The following is a 20,240-nucleotide window of genomic DNA, read 5'->3' on the forward strand; positions in this document are numbered from 1 at the left end:
AGCCAGCATGCTCCGCCAATGGAAACATTTTAAAATTGTGGTAATAGTTGCACAACTCTATGAACATACTAAAAACTACTAAACTGCACACTTTAAGTGAATGACTTATACGGTAAGTGAATTATATCTCAATAACACTGTTAAAAGGAAAAACAAAAAAATCAAATACCCTTAGTGTACAAGTTCAACAAAGACTCCTAGTCACATGAAACCCACTTGTATAACACTACCAGAGTCTAGGGGAGAACGAATGGCCCACTGAAGTTTCTGTTAACCGTCCATGTATTAGTGCAATGTGACATAAATCTTATGGCTTGAACTTGCTTCTTGATGAAAGAATTATGGTATACATTCTCCAATCCATAGAAAATGTATCCTATTAAAGGAAAGAAATTCTGAAGCCAGGCTCAACGATGCATGTCTTATAGTCCCAGCTACTTGGGAGGCTGAGGCAGGAGGACTGCTTGAGACCAGGAGTTCAAGGACAGCCTGGGCAATAGAGTGAGACCCAGTCTCACAAGAAAAAGAAAAAGAAATTCTGAACTAAAATTTATAAGCTGGGCCACGCACAGTGGCTCACACCTACAATTCAAGCACTTTGGGGAAGCCAAAATAAGAGGACTGCTTGAGCCCAGGAGTTCAAGACCAAGCTGGGCTAAAGAGTAAGGTCCTTCAGGGTTGACCACCTGAGCCCAGGAGTTCGAGGCTCAAGTGAGCTGTGATTATGCCACTGCACTCCAGCCTGGGCAACAGACTGAGACCATATCTTTAAACAAATAATAATTTTTTAAAAAATTTTCAAACTGAAAAGCAAAACTGTCCTGGCAGAGTGAGGGAAGGAGGTAGAGAGTTAATTACCTTTAAAAAAAAGTCTCAGCCAGGCGTGGTGGCTCACACCTGTAATCCCAGCACTTTGGGAGGCAGAGGTGGGCGGATTATGAGGTCAGGAGATTGAGACCATCCTGGCTAACACGGTGAAACCCCGTCTCTACTAAAAATACAAAAAATTAGCCGGGCGTGGTGGCAGACGCCTGTAGTCCCAGCTACTTGGGAGGCTGAGGCAGGAGAATGGCGTGAACCCGGGAGGCGGAGCTTGCAGTAAGCCAAGACTGCACCACTGCACTCCAACCTGGGTGACACAGCAAGACTCCAACTCAAAAAAAAAAAAAAAGTCTCCTCCAGAAACAGTTAATATTAACATAAAAGGAACTTACATTATACAAGATGGCTTAACTCCCTAAATGTTCTAAAGCTGGTGTTTGAGTAGTCAGTGTTTATGTGTAACGGGTTGTTGCTTGAAGTATTTTTCAATAAATAGCCTAAATAAAACAAATTACTTTAGAAACAGTTAATGTAACCTACTGGAACAAAGACTTTGGAATGAAAAAAGATCTATAATTTATGTTCTCTCAAATCCAAAATGGAAATATGTGATGACAGGAGGGCTATAATATTTACGATACTGCAAAAGAGGCAGTACATACATTTGGGGCTAAAAGCTGCAAAGGACAGAGTATTTTCAGGCAACAGGTTCAGGAATGTAACCAAGAAAGTCTCTCCTAAAACACTGCAATAAAGACTTCAAACAATATTGTAAACACTTCCTTCCATCTCGTTTATTTCTGATTCCTCTACCTGTGGCAACATTTGATGAAGTTTTTCTAACTGAAATCTAATCCAATTTAAAACCTGCATATGGAAGAATTAAAAATTAGTTTTGATTCCAAAATCCAAGTCTTAGCACCAGGGACCCCAATATGCTAAGGGGAAAATAGTCCACATAACCTCTGTATCCAATCCCCTTATCTTTCTTTTTTTCTGTTGAGAAAGAGTCTCACTCTGTCACCCAGGCTGGAATGCAGTGGCACGGTCTCGGCTCACTGCAACCTCTGCCTTTGAGGTTCAAGAGATTCTCCTGCCTCAGCCTCCTGAATAGCTGAGATTACAGGTGCCTACCACCACCCCCAGCTAATTTTTGTTTTTCGTAGAGACGGTGTTTCACCATGTTGGCCAGGCTGGTCTTGAACTCCTGGCCTCAAGCAGTTGACTCGCTTCAGTCTCCCAAAGTGCTGAGATTGCAGGCATGAGCCACCAAGCCCAGCCCAATCCCCTTATCTTATTTTCAGGTTAATAATAATAATAAGAAGAAGAAGAAGAAGAAGAAGAAGCAGCCCACAATTTTTATTTCCTTACTGACTCTTAAAATTCTGGTCAAGGTTTGCCTGCTTCTCACATTGGCAAAAATAATACAAAATTCAAATTTTCAACATTTTGTTACATAAGTTCTATAGTTTCACTTATAATAAATATTCAAAAGTGAATTCAGTTAAAGTAATAATTAAATGAATAAGTTAGACTTCTACATTAAATCTGGCAGTTTTATGAGCAAATGAACTTGTATACAGATGTATATAGATAATTTTAAATCAATAAAATACACATCAGAATAGCTAACATTAAAAAGATTGACAATACTGTTTACAAGATATACAGCAACTGTAAGTCTCTCACAATGCTGGTGGAAGTGTAAAATTAGTGAAACCACTTTGGAAAAAACTTTGGCAATCCCTACTAAAATTAAATGGGTATTTTCCCATGACCCAGCAATTCTACTCTGTTGGTATAAACCCAAAAGAATTTACTGCTTACATCACCAAGACTTGTACAAGAATGTTCATTAGCAGTTTTATTCATAACAGACAAAAACTAAAAACCCGTATGTCTATAAGTAGAAAGGGTAAATTACGATATATTCATCCAATGAAATATCACTCAGCAATAAAAATAACATACAACATATTTCTGACACACGTAACAACGTGCATACACCAGTCTTAATGCTTAGTGAAAGAAACCAGACACAGGAGTACATACTCTATAATCACATTTATGTGAAGTAGGCAAAACTAACCTACATTAATACAAGTCAGAACAAAAGTGGCCCTTGAGAGCTGGAGATAGCAGTAACTGGGAAGGGGAATTAGAGAGCCTCCTAGAATACAGGAAATGCTCTCTCCTGATCTGAGAGACAGTGGTTACAATAGCATATGTATATAAAAATTCACTGGCTATATTAAAGTTTATACACTTTATGTATATAAGTTACACCCAATAAAAAATAAGTAATAGGCCGGGCACAGTGGCTCATGCCTGTAATCCATAATCCCAGCACTTTGGGAGGCCGAGGCGGACGGATCACGAGGTCAGGAGATCGAGACCATCCTGGCTAACACGGTGAAACCCCGTCTCTACTAAAAACACAAAAAAACTAGCAGGGCATGGTGGCAGGTGCCTGCAGTCCCAGCTACCCGGGAGGCTGAAGCAGGAGAATGGCGTGAACCTGGGAGGCGGAGCTTGCAGTGAGCGGAGATCGCGCCACTGCACTCCAGCCTGGGCGACAGAGCAAGACTCCGTCTCTAAATAAATAAATAAATAAATAAATAAATAAATAACCCAAGGAAGAAGCATTTTAAAATATTGTTCCTTCTCCAAATACACTTCATTCTTGAGAAAGAACGTAAAACAAAGCTTTTCTTCACGTTTCGCACATGTCTCATGAAATCTCAGACACTGTTATCCTTAAAGAAGAAAGTAAAATCAAGTTCAACATCTCATAGGGCTCATTCTGAGCTACTTGTGCTTGTGGCCAGTTATATGTAGCAGTGCATATTGATTCTTAAAGATAGTTTTTTACTCCTGGTCTCTGGCAACAGTTTGGGGAGCAGCTCTTTAAATAGCAAAGAATAAAAACATAAAGGACAGTTTTTTAAAAGTGCCATTAGCAAACATGCTGTGGATGGAGTTAAAACTCTTGTGTAGCAAATAGAGCAAGGACCCTTTATTTACTAAGCTTAGATACCAGTGGATAGCAAGAAATTTACATTTGCACTCACACATATCCTCCCATCAGTCTAGTTCAACTCTGAAGTAAATAAAATATTTACAAAAGAATAATTTAGTGTAGGTATATCCTATAAAGTAACCTGTACTTTACATATTGTAGATATATGAGAAAATGACCAAACATAATTTTACATAATAGTTTTTAGAATAACGGCTTTGGCATCAAATTGCCTAGTCTGGAAGTTAAGCCTTGCCACTTACTTTGAGTCTCATTTCTTCAACTACCAAGTTGAAATACAGTTATCACTACACAGGGTTATTTCTGAATACTAAGTAAGATAATGCCTGTTAAATGCTTAGTAATCAAAATATCTAGAATTCAGATTCAAAAATCGTTACATCATAAATTAGTATGTGCTTCTTAATGGAAGAACACATCATCATCTATGAAGTACTCTTGCCAAAAGAGTGTCAAACCTGAGTCTGATGAAGTCTCTAGATTCAACTAACAACTTACAGAAGATTCACAGAACACAGAACATGTAAAACTACAATGGGATGCAATCAGCAAATCCAGAGTGGGAAACCCTATAACCAACATCAGTGTCTTCAACAATAAACTGCCAAGAAAGAGAGAGGGAGGAAGGGAAACCTAAAATGCATTAAAACACTTTAAAGACAACCAATCACAATGTAGACCTCAGCTGGCTGGATTCAAACTATTTAAAAAAAAAAAAAAAAAGCAGTTGAGGTGGCCAGGCACAGTGGCTCACACCTGTAATCCCAGTACTTTGGGAGGCTGAGGCAGGAGGATCACTATAAGTCAGGAGTTCGATACCAGCTTGGCCAACATGGTGAAACCCCTATGTCTATTAAAAATACAAAAATTAGCTGGGCGTTGTGGTGCGCACTTGTAATCCCAGCTACTTGGGAGGCTGAGGCAGGAGAATCGCTTGAACCCACGAGACAGAGGTTGCAATAAGCTGAGATCGCGCCACTGCACTCCAACCTGGGAGACAGAGAAAGACTCTGTCTCAAAAAAAAACAAAAAAAAACAAAATACAAAAGCAGTTAAGGCAACTTGAAAATTGAACACTTACAAGACATTTTATAATGTTAAGAAATTATTTTTATGATAATTGTTGTAATGTTCAAAAAAGTTCTTATTTTTAAGAAACACATACTGAAATATTTATAAATTAAATGATTTCTGGGATTTACTCTGAAATAATACATCAGGTGTAGAGTGAGTTATAGATGAAATGAGATTGGAATTGATAAGTGCTAAAAATTGTTTAGTATCTGGGCATTTATTATATTATTGTCTACTTTTACATGTGTTTATTAATAAAATTCTTCATAATAAAGTTTTAAAAAGAAAAAACAGGAAATGGTATAAAAGTAGAAGCAACTCTATAGAGAATTAAGAATCTTTATCTAAGATAATTCAGTAATAATAGTTATCACTATTACTTAGCATCAATATCACAAGCACTGTGTTTAGTTTCATGTATGTAATTCTACTAAATTAAGTTTTGACCGTTGTAAACTGATTTCTAGAATTCAAACTATTTTTACAACAGCCAGATTTGACAATCTAATCAGCATTTTTCTGTTTTTTCAGTTCCTACTGACACTGGAATAATCTATTTCACTTTGAAAGGGTTTAACCAAAATTATGCAGCCATGAAAAAGAATGAAATCATGTTCTTTGCAGCAACATGGATGCAGCTGGAGACCATTATCCTAAACAAATTAATGCAGGAACAGAAAACCAAATACCACATGATTTTACTTAAAAGTAGAAGCCAAATAAGGGTACTCATGGACACAAAGATGGCAACAACAGACAATGGGGAGTACTAGAGGAGAGAGGGAGGGAGGCGGCAAGGGTTGCAAAACCATTGGGTACTATGCTCAATACCTGGGTGACAAGATCAATCGTACCCCAAACATCAGCATTAGGAAACATACCCTAGTAACAAACCTGCACATATAGCCCCTGATTCTAAAATAAAAGTTAATTTTTTTTTAAAAGTAAACAGTTTGGATTATAACTCAAGTATAAATGAGCCCACACTGATATAAAGGATTGAATAAATAAATAAATAAATAAATAAACTGGGAGAAGATATAACTCTTCCCAACAGAAGAATCCTAAATAATATATTTAGATGCCTTCCTCCTATCAGAAGGTAGAGCTTAATCCTCCTCCTTCCCTATTCTTTGAGGTTGGGGTGGAATTAATGACTAAAAAATAGCAAGTCTGCAGTGGTAAAACCTGGCAAACACAAGCTTAACCAAGAGATGAAGAGTAACATTCCTAGCAGTATCACATGACTACACGCACCCCCAGATACAATGTGATAAAAAGGGTATTTGACCTCAGTAGTATCCTTTCCAAAATCCTATCACCCCAGTCTAACCATGACAGAAATGTAAGACAAACTTAAATTGAGGAACATTCTTCAAAATACCTTACCAGTACTCCTCAAAATAGTCAAGATCGCCAGGTTCCCGCCTGTAATCCCAGTACTTTGAGAGGCCAAGGCAGGCGGATCACCTGAGGTCAGGAGTTTGAGACCAGCCTGGCCAACATGGTGAAACCCAATCTCTACTAAAAATACAAAAATTAGCTGGGTGTGGTGGCAGCCACCTGTAATCCCAGCTACTTGGGAGGCTGAGGCGAGATAATTGCTTGAACCCAGGAGGCAGAGGTTGCCGTGAGCCAAGATTGCGCCATTGCGCTCCAGCCTGCGCAACAAGAGCAAAACTACGTCTCAATAAAAAAAAAAAAAAAAAACCCAGAAAAAAAAGTCAAAGGCAAGATCATGAAAAAAAGGAAAGGCTGATAAACTCTCACAGACCAGAAGACACTAAGGAGACATGACAGCTAAATCTAGGAATCGTATTCTGTATTAGATCCTGTAATAGAAAGAAAAGCACCAATGGAAAAACTGCAGAAGCCTGAATGAAGTCTGGGGTTTAGTTAACAGTACTGTACCAATATTGGTTTCTTAGTTTTGCAAATGTATCACACTAATGATAACATCAGAAGAAACTAGGTAAAGGGTACAGGTATACATGCTCTCTTTATTATATTTCAATACAAAAAATGTGTTTGAAAACTTAAAAAATATATGACCTCTAATACTGTGTTAAAAATGGAAAAAAAGAAAAAACAACTTTAAAAAAAAATCAGTCTGGGCATGGTGGCTCACGCCCGTAATCCCAGCACTTTGGGAGGCCGAGGCGGGTGGATCACCTGAGGTTGGGAGTGAGACCAGCATGACCAACATGGACAAACCCCATCTCTACTAAAAATACAAAATTAGCTGGGCATGGTGGCACATGTCTGTAATCCCAGCTACTTGGGAGGCTGAGGCAGGAAAATCGTTTGAACCCAGGAGGTGGAGGTTGCAGTGAGCCAAGATTGTGCCATCGCACTCCAGCCTGGGCAACAAGAGCGAAACTCCATCTCAAAAAAAAAAAAAATCAGTTGACTAAAAATTGTAATATCAAAGCAAAACCTCATCAACAGTGAAATGGATAAGTAAAATGTGGCATAATCATACAGTAGAATATTTAATTTTATTTTTATTTATTTTTGAGACAGAGTTTCGCGCTTGTTGCCCAGGCTAGAATGTGATGGCGCAATCTCGGCTCACTGCAACCTCCGCCTCCCAGGTTCAAGTGATTCTCCTGCCTCAGCCTCCCAAGTAACTGGGATTACAGGTGCCCACCACCATGCCCAGCTAATTTTTGTATTTTTAGTAGAGACGGGGTTTCATCATGTTGGCCCAGCTGGTCTTGGACTCCTGACCTCAGGTGATCCACCCACCTCGGCCTCCCAAAGTGCTGGGATTACAGGTGTGAGCCACTGCGCCCTGCCCTCATACAGTAGATTAAGGAAACAAAAATAATGCAAAAACATGGGTACATCTCAAAGTTAGAATGTCAACAAAATAAGCCTAACACAGAATACCTATGGTATGATTTCATTCATGTAAAGTTCAAAAACAGCTAAATGAACCTGTGGTGAGAAGTTCAGAATAGCAGTTACTTTTGCGGGGGTAGATATTAACTGAGAAGGAACACAAAATGGGGTTGTTCTATATTTTCATCTGGGTGGTGGTAGTAAGGGTGTATACCTATGTAAAATTTCATCAAGCTGTACACTTAAGATCTGTACACCTTTTCTGCATGTAAATTATACTTCAAGGGGAAAAACTTTTTAAGGAAAAGATACATTTATCTAAAGCACACCCCTAAATAAGTAAATAAGAATTAGAAGTGGGGGGGGCGGGGCATAGAATACTTGAGTGTAACATTTATTTAGGAGGGGAAAGTCAACATCCCTCACACCAGAACCATACCCACCAATTCTGTCTTTGATTAGATTTTAATCTCCTCTTGTAAAACTACTCACTACTTTCGTCAACTGCATACTTACACACACTGACTCAGGTCAACATCGAAAACTTACACTGTCAATATGTCACTAGTCTTCTTTCAGCTAGCATCCCACCTGTGCAGGCATATAGGTTAATAAAATAAATCCAACTATCCCATTATTTCTCCTTCTTAACTTTCACCTCATAGGAAAAGCATGACCCACCACGTCATCAGTGTAGTGGAGGCACATTATCCAAAAACCAGATTATCATTTAAACGCAATTTTTGATTGACAGAATAAGGTGATTTATATCAGGAATTCTATAGGGCAACACTATAAATGAAAGCTAATAAAGATATTTCAGCTTAAAAGCCATTAACTAGATGTACAACCTCGCTCAAGCCACCATAACTTTTGCAAGGCTTCTGCAACTCCCCCAGGAAAGAGAGTTCCATTTGCACAGATACTGCAAATATATGACAATGGGGCTGCTACTCCACTCTGAACAGCCACTACTAATGGATCAGAGATGGAAACAGAAATGGCACCTCAGGTGAAACTTATCTGCCATTCCTAGATAAGTGATCTAAGCTTCCCTCCCCTTCTAACTTTCTACTGTCTGTGACCTACTTGCAACAAAATACATTTGCACTGAACAGCTTAGACACAGATAAATACAATATACACAAGCTAACTTAAGGACTTAAGGGGACCTCAAAATATAGAAATCTTTTATCATCTTTAAATGTACAGTTTTTAAAAAAATATGTCACTACTTAAACATTTCTGTATTTCAGATGTAAAATTCTAGATCAAGTCTAAATGGGAAACCTTTAGCTGAGCGTGGTGGCTCATACCTGTAATCTCAACACGTTGGGAGGCTAAGGTGGGAGAATCACTTGAGGCCAGAAGTTCAAGACCAGCCTGGACAACATAGTGAGAACCCCATCTTCAAAAAAAATTTAAAAATCAGCCAAGCATTGTGGTGCATGCCTGTACTGCCAGCTACTTGGGAGGCTGAGGTGGGAGGATCACTTGAGCAGAGGAGGTTGAGGCTGCAGTAAGCCATGTTCACACCACTGCACTCCAGCCTGTGTGACAGAGTGAGATCGCATCTCAATCAATGAGAAAAACTTCAAAATGATTTATCATTCTCAATATCCCAAACATGTAAAATATTGTTCTCTAATGTAAACTATGTTATTGATACTCGGGTATATTTGAGAATGCCTGAAATGATCCCCATGAAAAAAACTTTACTGTAAAGCTTCCTGGAAAAACAAACAAAATGAGAATGTTTACCTTATTTCTTATCTCGAAGAGAATGCACACCCAATTACAAATGTACACAGAACTCATAAAGGTGATCATCCTGACAGGTGTTTAGACAATTACATAATTCTGTCAAAGTGTTATTTCTAATAATTCATGTGGCTTCTGAATGTCACAAGTTCCCTATATAGCAATTCCACTAAGTGCTCCACTCCAAAATTTCCAATTCCTTCTCCTGTTCCCTTTCAAACTCCCATTCCCTCAGTCCAACTTGCAATTATCAGAAAAACATTCCAATTCAAGTGAAAAATTTTTTTTCCCTTTTTTTTTTCCAAGAGAGAAAGAGTCAGGTAGAGATAGGTAAGTAACAATTGTCTAGTACCATCTCAAAGTGAAAACACATAGAAGGGAAAGAGATTCATCAATTAAAATGTAAGTATCTCCTAAGACCCAATTCTTGTGCCAGGTGCTTAATAATCAACAGAGGGCCCACCCATGACAGAGATTAAAGTAGCCAGAAAAAAATAAGCAACTAAAGTAATATCAAAAAAACATACAACCATGAGTTAGGAAGAGGATGTAATATAGTCCTAAATGTCAGGGAAGGCCCCCATGAAAAGATGAGACAAGAATACCATAATATTTGAGAAAAAACATGGCATACTCAAGGAACAGCAAAAACTATAGTTTATTTGACATATGAAGGGCAAGAGATGAGATTCAAAGATCATGGATGCCTGCAGAAGCCACTCTAAGGAGCTGGACTTTATCTCCAAAGGTAATAGTCACTAAAACTGACTCGTCTGAGGAACATAGATACACTTTTTCAAAGGTCTCTATCCGTCTACTTTACTCACTGTAAAGGTGGCCAAAAGGAAAGTGTGAAGAAATAACAAAAAGGGAAAGAAGATAAATAGTACTTCAGAGACTTCTAGGATATACTCAGACAACTTAGGTTAGAGCTACAATGCCTGCAACACAGAAGCTCAATCATATGCTTCCTTATGCAGTATATGCAGAAGGGAATTATGGCGATGAAGAATCAAGAGCTCAAACTTACATTACTGTATTGACCAGGAAGTCCTATAAAGAATTATATTTCTATAGAATTAAAAATGCAGTTCTGTCAGCCTGGACAACAAAGTGAGACCCCCATTGTAACAAAAAAAAAAAAAAAAAAAAAGTTTTTTTAAGAGTTGGGCATGGTGGCACACGCCTGTAGTCCTAGCTTCTCGGGAGGCTGAGGTGGGAGGATTGCTTGAGATTGGGAGGTTGAGGTTGCAGTGAGCCATGATCACACCACTGTGCTCCATCCTGGGTGACAAGAGTGAGACCACTTAAATTAAAAAAAAAAAAAAAAGATACAGTTCTGGTTTTTGTCTATTTTTTTAACAGGCTTGGTTGGTACTTTTTTCTTTTGAACTGGGTTCAATTTAAAAGACTATTCACCTTGTTATACATGTATCTAAGCATGAAGTCCAGTAGAAATGACTTCCCTTTACGAAAAGCTCCTGCTACAGATACCACTACTATGTTAAGATCTCGTATGTGCTCCTGTAGCAGTATCTGCTCCAAAGCTTCTTCATCAAGTTCAAAGTTATGGTCATCTTCATGAGCAAGAACAATCTGTACTGGACATGGTTTCTTCATAACCTCATCAGAATTTACTAAGTCATCATCTTCATAATTCTCACCTAGAATTTAAAAAGAAAGAAAGTGGTTACTTTAATCCCTACATTACGAACTTTCATTAAGGACCACAACTAAAGCAAAATTTCAAATAAAAGATTGCCCCTTCCCTCATTATATATTATTACAATGTTCCTTTGGATTTCTCACTCTCTCTGTAACAGGACAAAGAATGCTGATAAGATTTCCCACTTTATAAGGTTGGTTGTGTCCCCACCCAAATCTCATCTTGAACTGTAGCTCCCACAATTCCCATATGTTGTGGTAGGGACCCAGTGGGAAGTAACTGAATCATGGGGAGGGTCTCTCCTGTGCTGTTCTCATGATAGTGAGTAAGTCTCACGAAATCTGATGATTTTATGCGAGGTTTCCCTGCACGAGCTCTCTTCTCCTCTGCCACCATGTGAGTGAGATTTGCCTTTCACCTTCCACCATGATTGTGAGACCTCCCCAGCCACATGGAACTGTGAGTCCATTAAACCTCTTTCTTTTGCAAACTGCCCAGTCTCAAGTATGTCTTTACTACCAGCATGAAAATGGACTCATACACCATTATACATACAGATAATAATACTAAATATGGCCTCTATCTCAATGAAGTCTTAACAGCTAAATGTGAACAGCAGCTGTTTTTGAGTCCTGTATTATTCTGTAAATAACTTTTGCAACTGTACGCACACAAAAACTAAAGAGGGGAAAAATCAATTTCACCTAATGCTTCTGATCCCAATTTTCCTGTAAGCATCACCTAGAAAATTTACAAACATTACTCTCCTTTACAAACGTTAAAAATGTATATTAAAATTGTTCATGTGGCTGGGTGCGGTGGGTGCAATCCCAGCACTTTGGGAGGCCAAGGCAGGTGGATTACCTGAGGTCAGGAGTTCAAGACCAGCCTGGCCAACATGGGGAAACCCGGTTTCTACTAAAAATACAAAAATTAGCTGGGCATAGTAGCGGGTGCCTGTAGTCCCAGCTACTTGGGAGGCTGAGACAGGAGAATCACTTGAACCTGGGAGGCAGAGGTTGCAATGAGCTGAGATCACGCCACTGCACTCCAGCCTGGGCAACAGAGTGAGACTCAGTCTCAAAAAACAAAACAAAAAAAAATTATTCATGTTATTTTTCATTCTGAAACCTAAAGAGGAAAATTAGGGTTCTAACAAGTTTCCAAAAATGACACTTACAATGAGTCCCTAATTTAATAACAGTAACCTAGTACTATAGCCTCCTCATTAAAGCAAAGCATAGGATTAATGTTCAGTAAAGAACAGTCAGTGAGATGCACTTATATCTCAGAATTTCATCTCCCACTGGAGCTCTTTCTTACCAAACACTACAGCCACCACTTTAAGACTACATAGTTCCCCAAAACAGCCATATAAACCCTTCCTTTGTTCACCACAACACACTAAAATTAAGGTAACTTTTGCAGACATAACTTTACTGAATAGTGATGAAGAAGTACAGAAAATGTAAACAGCAGAGATAAACTTCCAAAGTCTAGGTTTCTGTTCTTCTTTAAAAAAACACCTAGCTTCAGAGGACACACACCTTGTCTGACTTTCTTCTCTACCAACTGCTTGATCCCATGTAGCAACTAGTTACTCCAGGGGACCTTATCTTCTCCCACATCAAAATTTCTAAGAGACTCCCTCCTTGAGCCTGTCTACTAAGTGTCAGTTTCCACTCTAAGGACACATACGGTATCCACCGTTTTCAATGCAATCAATGACTGTCCTTCTACTCTGAGGAGAAAGCCAGTCCACTGAGGCGTGGTACATTATTAATCAACAGTTCAATACCTTATCCACATAACCAATATTCACAGAGCAAATATTATATAACTACATTAGTGGATTTTTAATCTTATTACCAAAAGAAGCATCTCATTTCTCTGATTTGCAAAGACTATTAGAGCCTTTACCTCCACATCACAAGGCACCTTTAACCGTACATAGCGAAGTCAACAGCACTATTTCAACATGTGCTGCAAACAATGACAATGCATTATAAAGAGCAAGCCGCTTCAAAGGAGAATCTTTGAAAGTAAAAGCAATCATTATTTAATTAAAGAGGACATTATCACTGCCTCTATCAATGGTATATAGCAATAGTCAGGTATGCTATTTGAATGCATGCAAAAAAGTGAACTTTCCAGGAAAAGTTCCAATACAGATAAATTCTAAACTAATGTCTCATTAGGTAGGTCCAGATAAATAACAAAACAGGATGCAAAAGGTATAAGTTTCTAAGCTTAATTAATGGTTTAAGACCATGAACTAGGGAGCAAAACTGCCTCGATGTATGTCACTTAACTTCTCTGCACCTGTTTTCTCATCTGGAAAATGGGGGTAAAACAGGCGTAGCAGTACCTAACTCACAGGGTTGTCATCAGGATTCAATGAGTTGAAATATGTATGCTACACAGTAAGCACCATAGGTGTAAGTTAACAGTAACTTCAAAATAACCAATCCAACAGAAGCTTTTATTTTCCCCTTGAAATGTCAAAATGCTATGGTGATTTTCACTTGACCAGTGTAGCTGTGTACTGACACTGTCATCCACCCATTTGCTCTGGCACAGACCTGCTGGCTGTCCTTAACATACAGAGATACATCTATGCGTCTTTTACTTACCCCTAAATCTAATCAATAACCATCTTCTTAATTTGTCTTCATTTCTGAATCTCTATTGATAACATTCCTGCACTTGTCACTGCCATCTTATCTCACATTGTAGCACCTAACTGGTCTCCCTTCATTAATAATACTCTTGTCCTCTTACCCAATGCAATGTAATCTCCACAGAGTAGCAACTAAATAATATAGTTAAATGTAAAGTTGACCAAGTTACCCTCCTTAAAATCATTGTTACAGAGGACTAATGACTAAAATCCTACACATGCTCTATAAGGTCCCGTACTCACCGCCAATCTCTGTTACCTCATTTGGTGCTATTCTTCTCTTTAAACCAGTGGTCCCCAACCTTTTTGGTACCAGGGACTGGTTTCATGAAAGACAACTTTTCCACAGAACGGTGAGCAGTGGTTTCAGGATAAAACTGTTCAATCTCAGATCATCAGGCATTAGTTAGATTCTCGTAAGGAGCACACAACCCAGATCCCTCACACATGCAGTTCACAATAGGGTTCACGCTCCTATGAGAATCTAATGTCACCGCTGATCTGACAGGAGGCAAAGTTCAGGCACTAATGCTCACTTGCCTGCTACTCACCTCTTGCTGTGCGACCCACTTCCTATCAGGCCACAGACGAGTACCAGTCCAAAGCCCTAGGGTTGGGAACCCCTGGTTTAAACTAGGTAGCCAAGCTAGCCTTTCATCAGATCCTCATGCTGCTAAGCTCTTTCTAGATTCTGCTATAATATTCCTCTGCCTAAAGTACTCTTTCCTGTGTTGTTTCCTAATCAATTCAGACTTATTCCTTACAGCTCAGCTCAAAAGTCACTTTCCAGGAACAAGAATCTTCCCTGAGGATTCCAACCAAGTTTAGTCATCCTATACTCCCCAAATTTTAATCTATCACTTGAATATTTATGTAAGTACATACTTACTAAATGTCTCCCCTCTTGGATTGCCAATTTACCACTTAGTTTCCCATCATAAGCAGAAAATAGACAAACATAAGAAGAAAGCCCTTAAATACCTTACCATGGCTTCCACAGTCGTATGCGATCTGGGCACAGCCTCCTCTCTCTAGAAGTGAGCAGGGGACCTTATAAAGCATGTTTCATTTTACAACACACTCCTATTCATTCCCGAAGCCTGGACGATCTGGCCTTCTTGCTGTTCCCTGAGGAAGCTAACCCTGTTTCCCACCTTAGAATTTTTGTCGTGTGTTGTCCACTATCTGGAATGCTCTGTCCTTACAAATTCACATGGTTTATGTTTCCATCATCCAGCTCTTCAGCTCAAAGGTTATCTCCTCAGCGTGGCCCTCCCTGACCACTCAATCTAAATCACAGATCCCCTTCCTTAACACTTTAATGAAACAGGTTTATTCATAGTTCTTTTCAATTCCTAAAACAACCTTTTTTCATTTGTTTAAATGTGTACCTTATATCTCCCGCTCCACAGAATGTGTGTGCCACTAAAGTAAGGATCCCAATCACCCCATTAACCATTCTCTACCAGCACCAAGAACAGTGCCTGACACCTAGTCTAGCAGGTGCCTAGTTTAAGCATTTCACTCAGGAGTCTTACATCTGCCCTTACCTTTTTTTTTTTTTTTTTTTTTTTTTTGAGGCAGAGTGCTCTGTCACCCAGGCTGGAGTGCAGTGGTGCGATCTCAGCTCACTGCAACCTCTGCCTCCTGGGTTCAAGCCATTCTCCTGTCTTGGCCTCCAGAGTAGCTGGAACAACAGGCGCCCAACACCTCGCCAGGCTAATTTTTGTATTTTTAGTAGAGACAAGGTTTCCCCATGTTGGCCAGGCTGGTCTCAAACTCCTGACCTCAGGTGATCCACCCACCTCAGGCTCCCAAAGTACTAGAATTACAGGCATGAGCCACTACATCTGGCCCTATCCTTACCTAGTTTATAAGCAAATGTGATAATCAAATAGTTTAGGGAAATACCTCCAGCAACTCAAGAGTATTAAGTATATATAACACAAAAATTCCATAAAAATTATGAAGTTTGGCCAGGCACAGTGGCTCATGCCTGTAATCCCAACAATTTGGGAGGCTAAGGAGGGCGGATCACCGAAGGTGAGGAGTTCGAGACCAGCCTAACCAACATGGAGAAACTCCATCTCTAATAAAAATACGAAATTAGCCAGGAGTGGTGGCGCATGCCTGTAATCCCAGCTACTCAGGAGACTGAGGGAGGAGAATCGCTTGAACCCAGGAGACGGAGGTTGCGCCACTGCACTCCAGTCTGAGCAACAAGAGCAAAACTCCGTCTCAAAAACCAAAAACAAAAAACAATTATGAACCAAGTAAAACACTTTTAAAAAGAACTCAAAAGTAATAACTGCTAAAATATCACAATGACCAAATGTGGAGGTTAGTGATTCTGCTAAAACCAACAAACAGTTTTGTTCTTATTGTAAAGAAAGCATTAGTTGGTTTTTCAGAAGTTTAAGGAAAAAAAAAACCCCACTGGGCAGAAAACCTTTGTTAACTTGAAAATTCACCTACATTAGTTGGCCACAGTTACTATGCAACCAAATCTATTAGCATAGACAAAGACAGGCCTTTCAAATAGACAGAATATGTCTACATATTTGTCACCATTATCTATTCTACAGCCTTTTAAAGAGAAGGGGTAGCAAATAGATTTCAAAGGTATAATGGAGCATAACAATGATGTGATTCACCTGCATCTGTCTACTTACTCCCCATGGTGATTTCTCTACCAAATATGGACTAAATACAGTACTCCATCAAACACTGATATAAGCAATTGAATAAAAGAGAATTGTATGTAAAGTTCATTAGGATACCTGCAAATACTGTATTAGCATTTAGTGATTACCTACAATTGGCCGGGCGCGGTGGCTCAAGCCTGTAATCCCAGCACTTTGGGAGGCCGAGACGGGTGGATCACGAGGTCAGGAGATCGAGACCATCCTGGCTAACACGGTGAAACCCCGTCTCTACTAAAAACACAAAAAACTAGCCGGGCGAGGTGGCGGGCGCCTGTAGTCCTCGCTACTCGGGAGGCTGAGGCAGGAGAATGGCGTAAACCTGGGAGGCGGAGCTTGCAGTGAGCTGAGATCCGGCCACTGCACTCCAGCCCGGGCGACAGAGCAAGACTCCGTCTCAAAAAAAAAAAAAAAAAAAAAAAAGTCTTTAATTTCGGCACTACTCTAAAATTTTAAACTGAAGTTACATCCTGTGTATACAATAGTGATTTTATTTCCATTTTTCAATGTCAAAAATTTACTGGGAGAAGTAGATTTCAGTCCTCCAGCACATTTTTGTGATTCACAGTTCCAAGTCAGTTCTCCCTACTCTAGCCCCCAAATGGGTCTTTCAAGGTCAAAGCTAAAAGACGCCTACAGATGATCACCTGCTTCTCAAATATCTCTCCACACATTAACACTAAGGTACCTACCTAATATCTATTTGCCACAAGGCCTAACGAAAGAAAGGTGTCTTAGTAAAGACCTGTGATTGCCAGGGGTTGGGGGACAGGGAGGGATGAACAGGTATAACACAAAAGATTTCTTAGGGCAGTGAAACTATTCTCTATAATACAAAATTGGTTGATACCTGTCACTATACATCTGTGAAAAACCCACTGAATGTACAATCCCAAGAGTGAACCCTAATGTAAAACTATAGACTTTGGATGATAATAATGTGTTAGTGAAGGTTCATCGATTTTAACAAAAGCACCACTGTGGATGAAATGCTGATGGCGGGGTAGAGTGTGTATATGGAGGGGCAGACAGTATGTGTTAACTACACTTTCGCTTCACTTTGCTGTGAAGCTAAAATTGCTCTAAAAAAAAAACAAAAAGTCTATTTAAATAAGACACCTGTCTTTTTGTTGTCTAATCACACTTTATCTTAAATCTGCCAAATTCATACACTCAGCATGTATTCCAACAGCAAAATTTACACTTCAGGGGTGACCTAGATCCATCAGCAAAATTCAAGCTTAATTATAAACTAAGATAATAAAAAAGTGCTACAAATCTACATAATAATAAAATGTAGCATTAATGTTAGATTACATCAACCCGAAACTAAACTTATAAAAAGAGAACAAAGAATAATTCACCTTTCAAAAGGAATGAAAAGTATATTTTATTATTCACATTCCAAACAAAAACTTGAAACAAATTTTTATGGAAAGTAACCTTGATTCAGTCTATTCAGTCTACTTATAAAAATCAGTTATCTCACAAAAGCTAAGTAATGTGTTAGTGCCTAGTACTTGAACCTCAACATTTATGTTTCACAACCAAGTGAAAACAGTACCTAGGTATTCAAGTTTATTCTAGCATATATTTTTTAAGAGCCTTAAAGAGGTTATACCATGGTTAAATATATTTCTAGGGATTTATTATAAGGAAATAAAGATGCTAATGAAGATGTTCAAGTTTACCAATTTTATTTCTGGGGGCAAAAATTAATGTTGCATACCTCAAAACTGGCAAGTGGCCCAACAGTTATTTTAGCCATATACTGACATATTATGCAGCCTAAAAAACACATTTACACTCTTAAAAAATTATACATATATATATATTTAAATTCTTTTTTTTTTTTTTGAGACGGAGTTTTGCTCTGTCGCCCAGGCTGGAGTGCAGTGGCGTGATCTCGGCTCACTGCAACCTCCACATCCCGGGTTCAAGCAATTCTTCTCTCTCAGCCTCCCAAGTAGCTGGGACTACAGGCACCTGCCACCATGCCTGGCTAACTTTTTTTGTATTTTTACTAGAGACGGGGTTTCACCTTGTTGATCAGGCTGGTCTCGACTCCTGACCTCAGGTGATCCACTCACCTCGGCCTCCCAAAGTGCTGGGATTACAGGCGTGAGCCACCGCACCCAGCCAAAAAATATATGTATTGTTTTAAACAGCATAAAATTGGCCAGGTGCAGCTTTTCAAGCACTGTTTTTCAAGCAATAGACAACAAGCAGCACAAGGAAACTTTCAAGGTGAGTGCCATGATCATTCCCAGCTCTTCGCCTGGGAACAATTTCCTAACTATAGCGTGAGGAACTAGAGCACAAAAATCTGAGCTCAAGATTACTAGAGCAGTAGGAATCATCTATGAGGCAGGATATCAGAGAAAAGGGATCCATGCAGACATGGAGCCCAGAAGTCCTTGGACAAGGACAACAAGCATCACAGGTGCAGGGGAACATAATACTATGCAACGCTTACCAGAAGGAAGCTACTACAGGGTTGAGAGAGAAACATAAGTCAAACATTACTGAGACACTTTGGAGTTCTGGCCCACCCAGAGTGGAAAGAAACATCTATACCTCAGGCATCACGCTGAGACACTAGAATGGACGTATCTTAGAATTAAGGGTCAAGTTCTAGAGTAAGGCCTACTGACAATCCATCCAAAGTCTAAATAAAACCAAGACTTGAAAAGATCTGCAAGCAAGGTACACAGTTTGGAAATTTAGTACCACTAAGTCAGGGAGATTTCCTCTAAGCTTTCCACAGAACCACACTAACGAAGTATGAAGCAAAGTCAAGGTCAAGATCCATCAGTAATTAAACTGCTTGCCAAACCAAAAACAAGGTAAGAGAATCCAAAATCTCTACAATGCATAACATTTAACATACAGTATATAAATCAGAAATTACTAGACATACAAACAAAGAAGGAAATGAAGCCCACAGTCAAGAAAGAAAAGCAGTTAACAGTACCAATTCTGCCATGACCCAGATGTTGAATTTAGCAGACAAATGCTTTTAACCAGATACTGTAAATATGTTCAAGGACTTACAGGACAATAAAGTCTTAATAAATAAATAGATGAGTAGTCTCAGCCAAAACACTACAGAAACTATTAAAAAAACAAATGAAAATTCTAGAACTGGCAAGTACAATAATTAAAATGAAATACTCACTGGATGGACAGCAGCAGACTGTAGGTAACAGAAGAAAGTTTGTAAACTTAAAAAGAGATCAAAAGAGATTTTCTAATCTTAAGTACAGAGAGAAAAAAGAATAAAGAAAAACTAAGAGAGTCTCAGGATCCTGTGGAACACTAACCAACATGCAATTAAAATCCCAGAGGAACAAAGTGAGGCTGGAGCTGAAAACATATTTGAAGAAGTAATAGTCATAATGTTATCAAAATTTGATGACAGAGATTTACAGGTCCAAAAAGCTCAGCAAACCTCCAGTAGGGTAATACAAAGAAAACCACATCAGCCAGACTGCTAAAAACCAAAAACCAAAGATAACAGGACACAGAGCAGAATAATTCAAATAATTATTATATAGTTATTTAACAAGTATACACTTATTATACAGAGCAGAATAATTCAAATAACTGCTTCTTATCACATCATCACTGAAGCACTGAAGGCCAGAGGAC

The 20,240-nt window shown here is 39.0% G+C and overlaps 1 protein-coding gene across 7 annotated transcripts in view; it reads right to left on the reverse strand.

The window, feature by feature from the left end:
* ATL2 (atlastin GTPase 2) overlaps positions 1-20,240 on the reverse strand; it is an 80,186-nt gene that overhangs the window by 37,355 nt on the left and 22,591 nt on the right. For 5 of the 7 annotated variants that reach the window (XM_007970904.3, XM_007970907.3, XM_007970910.3 and 2 more), the window contains exon 2: positions 10,961-11,205. The exons of the other annotated variants lie outside the window; for them this stretch is intronic. In XM_007970904.3, coding sequence (XP_007969095.1) covers positions 10,961-11,205 — 245 coding nt within the window. The remainder of the gene's footprint in view (positions 1-10,960; positions 11,206-20,240) is intronic. 7 annotated transcript variants of the gene reach the window in all.

Source organism: Chlorocebus sabaeus, chromosome 14 (assembly GCF_047675955.1).
Source record: "Chlorocebus sabaeus isolate Y175 chromosome 14, mChlSab1.0.hap1, whole genome shotgun sequence".
Lineage (NCBI taxonomy): Eukaryota > Metazoa > Chordata > Mammalia > Primates > Cercopithecidae > Chlorocebus > Chlorocebus sabaeus.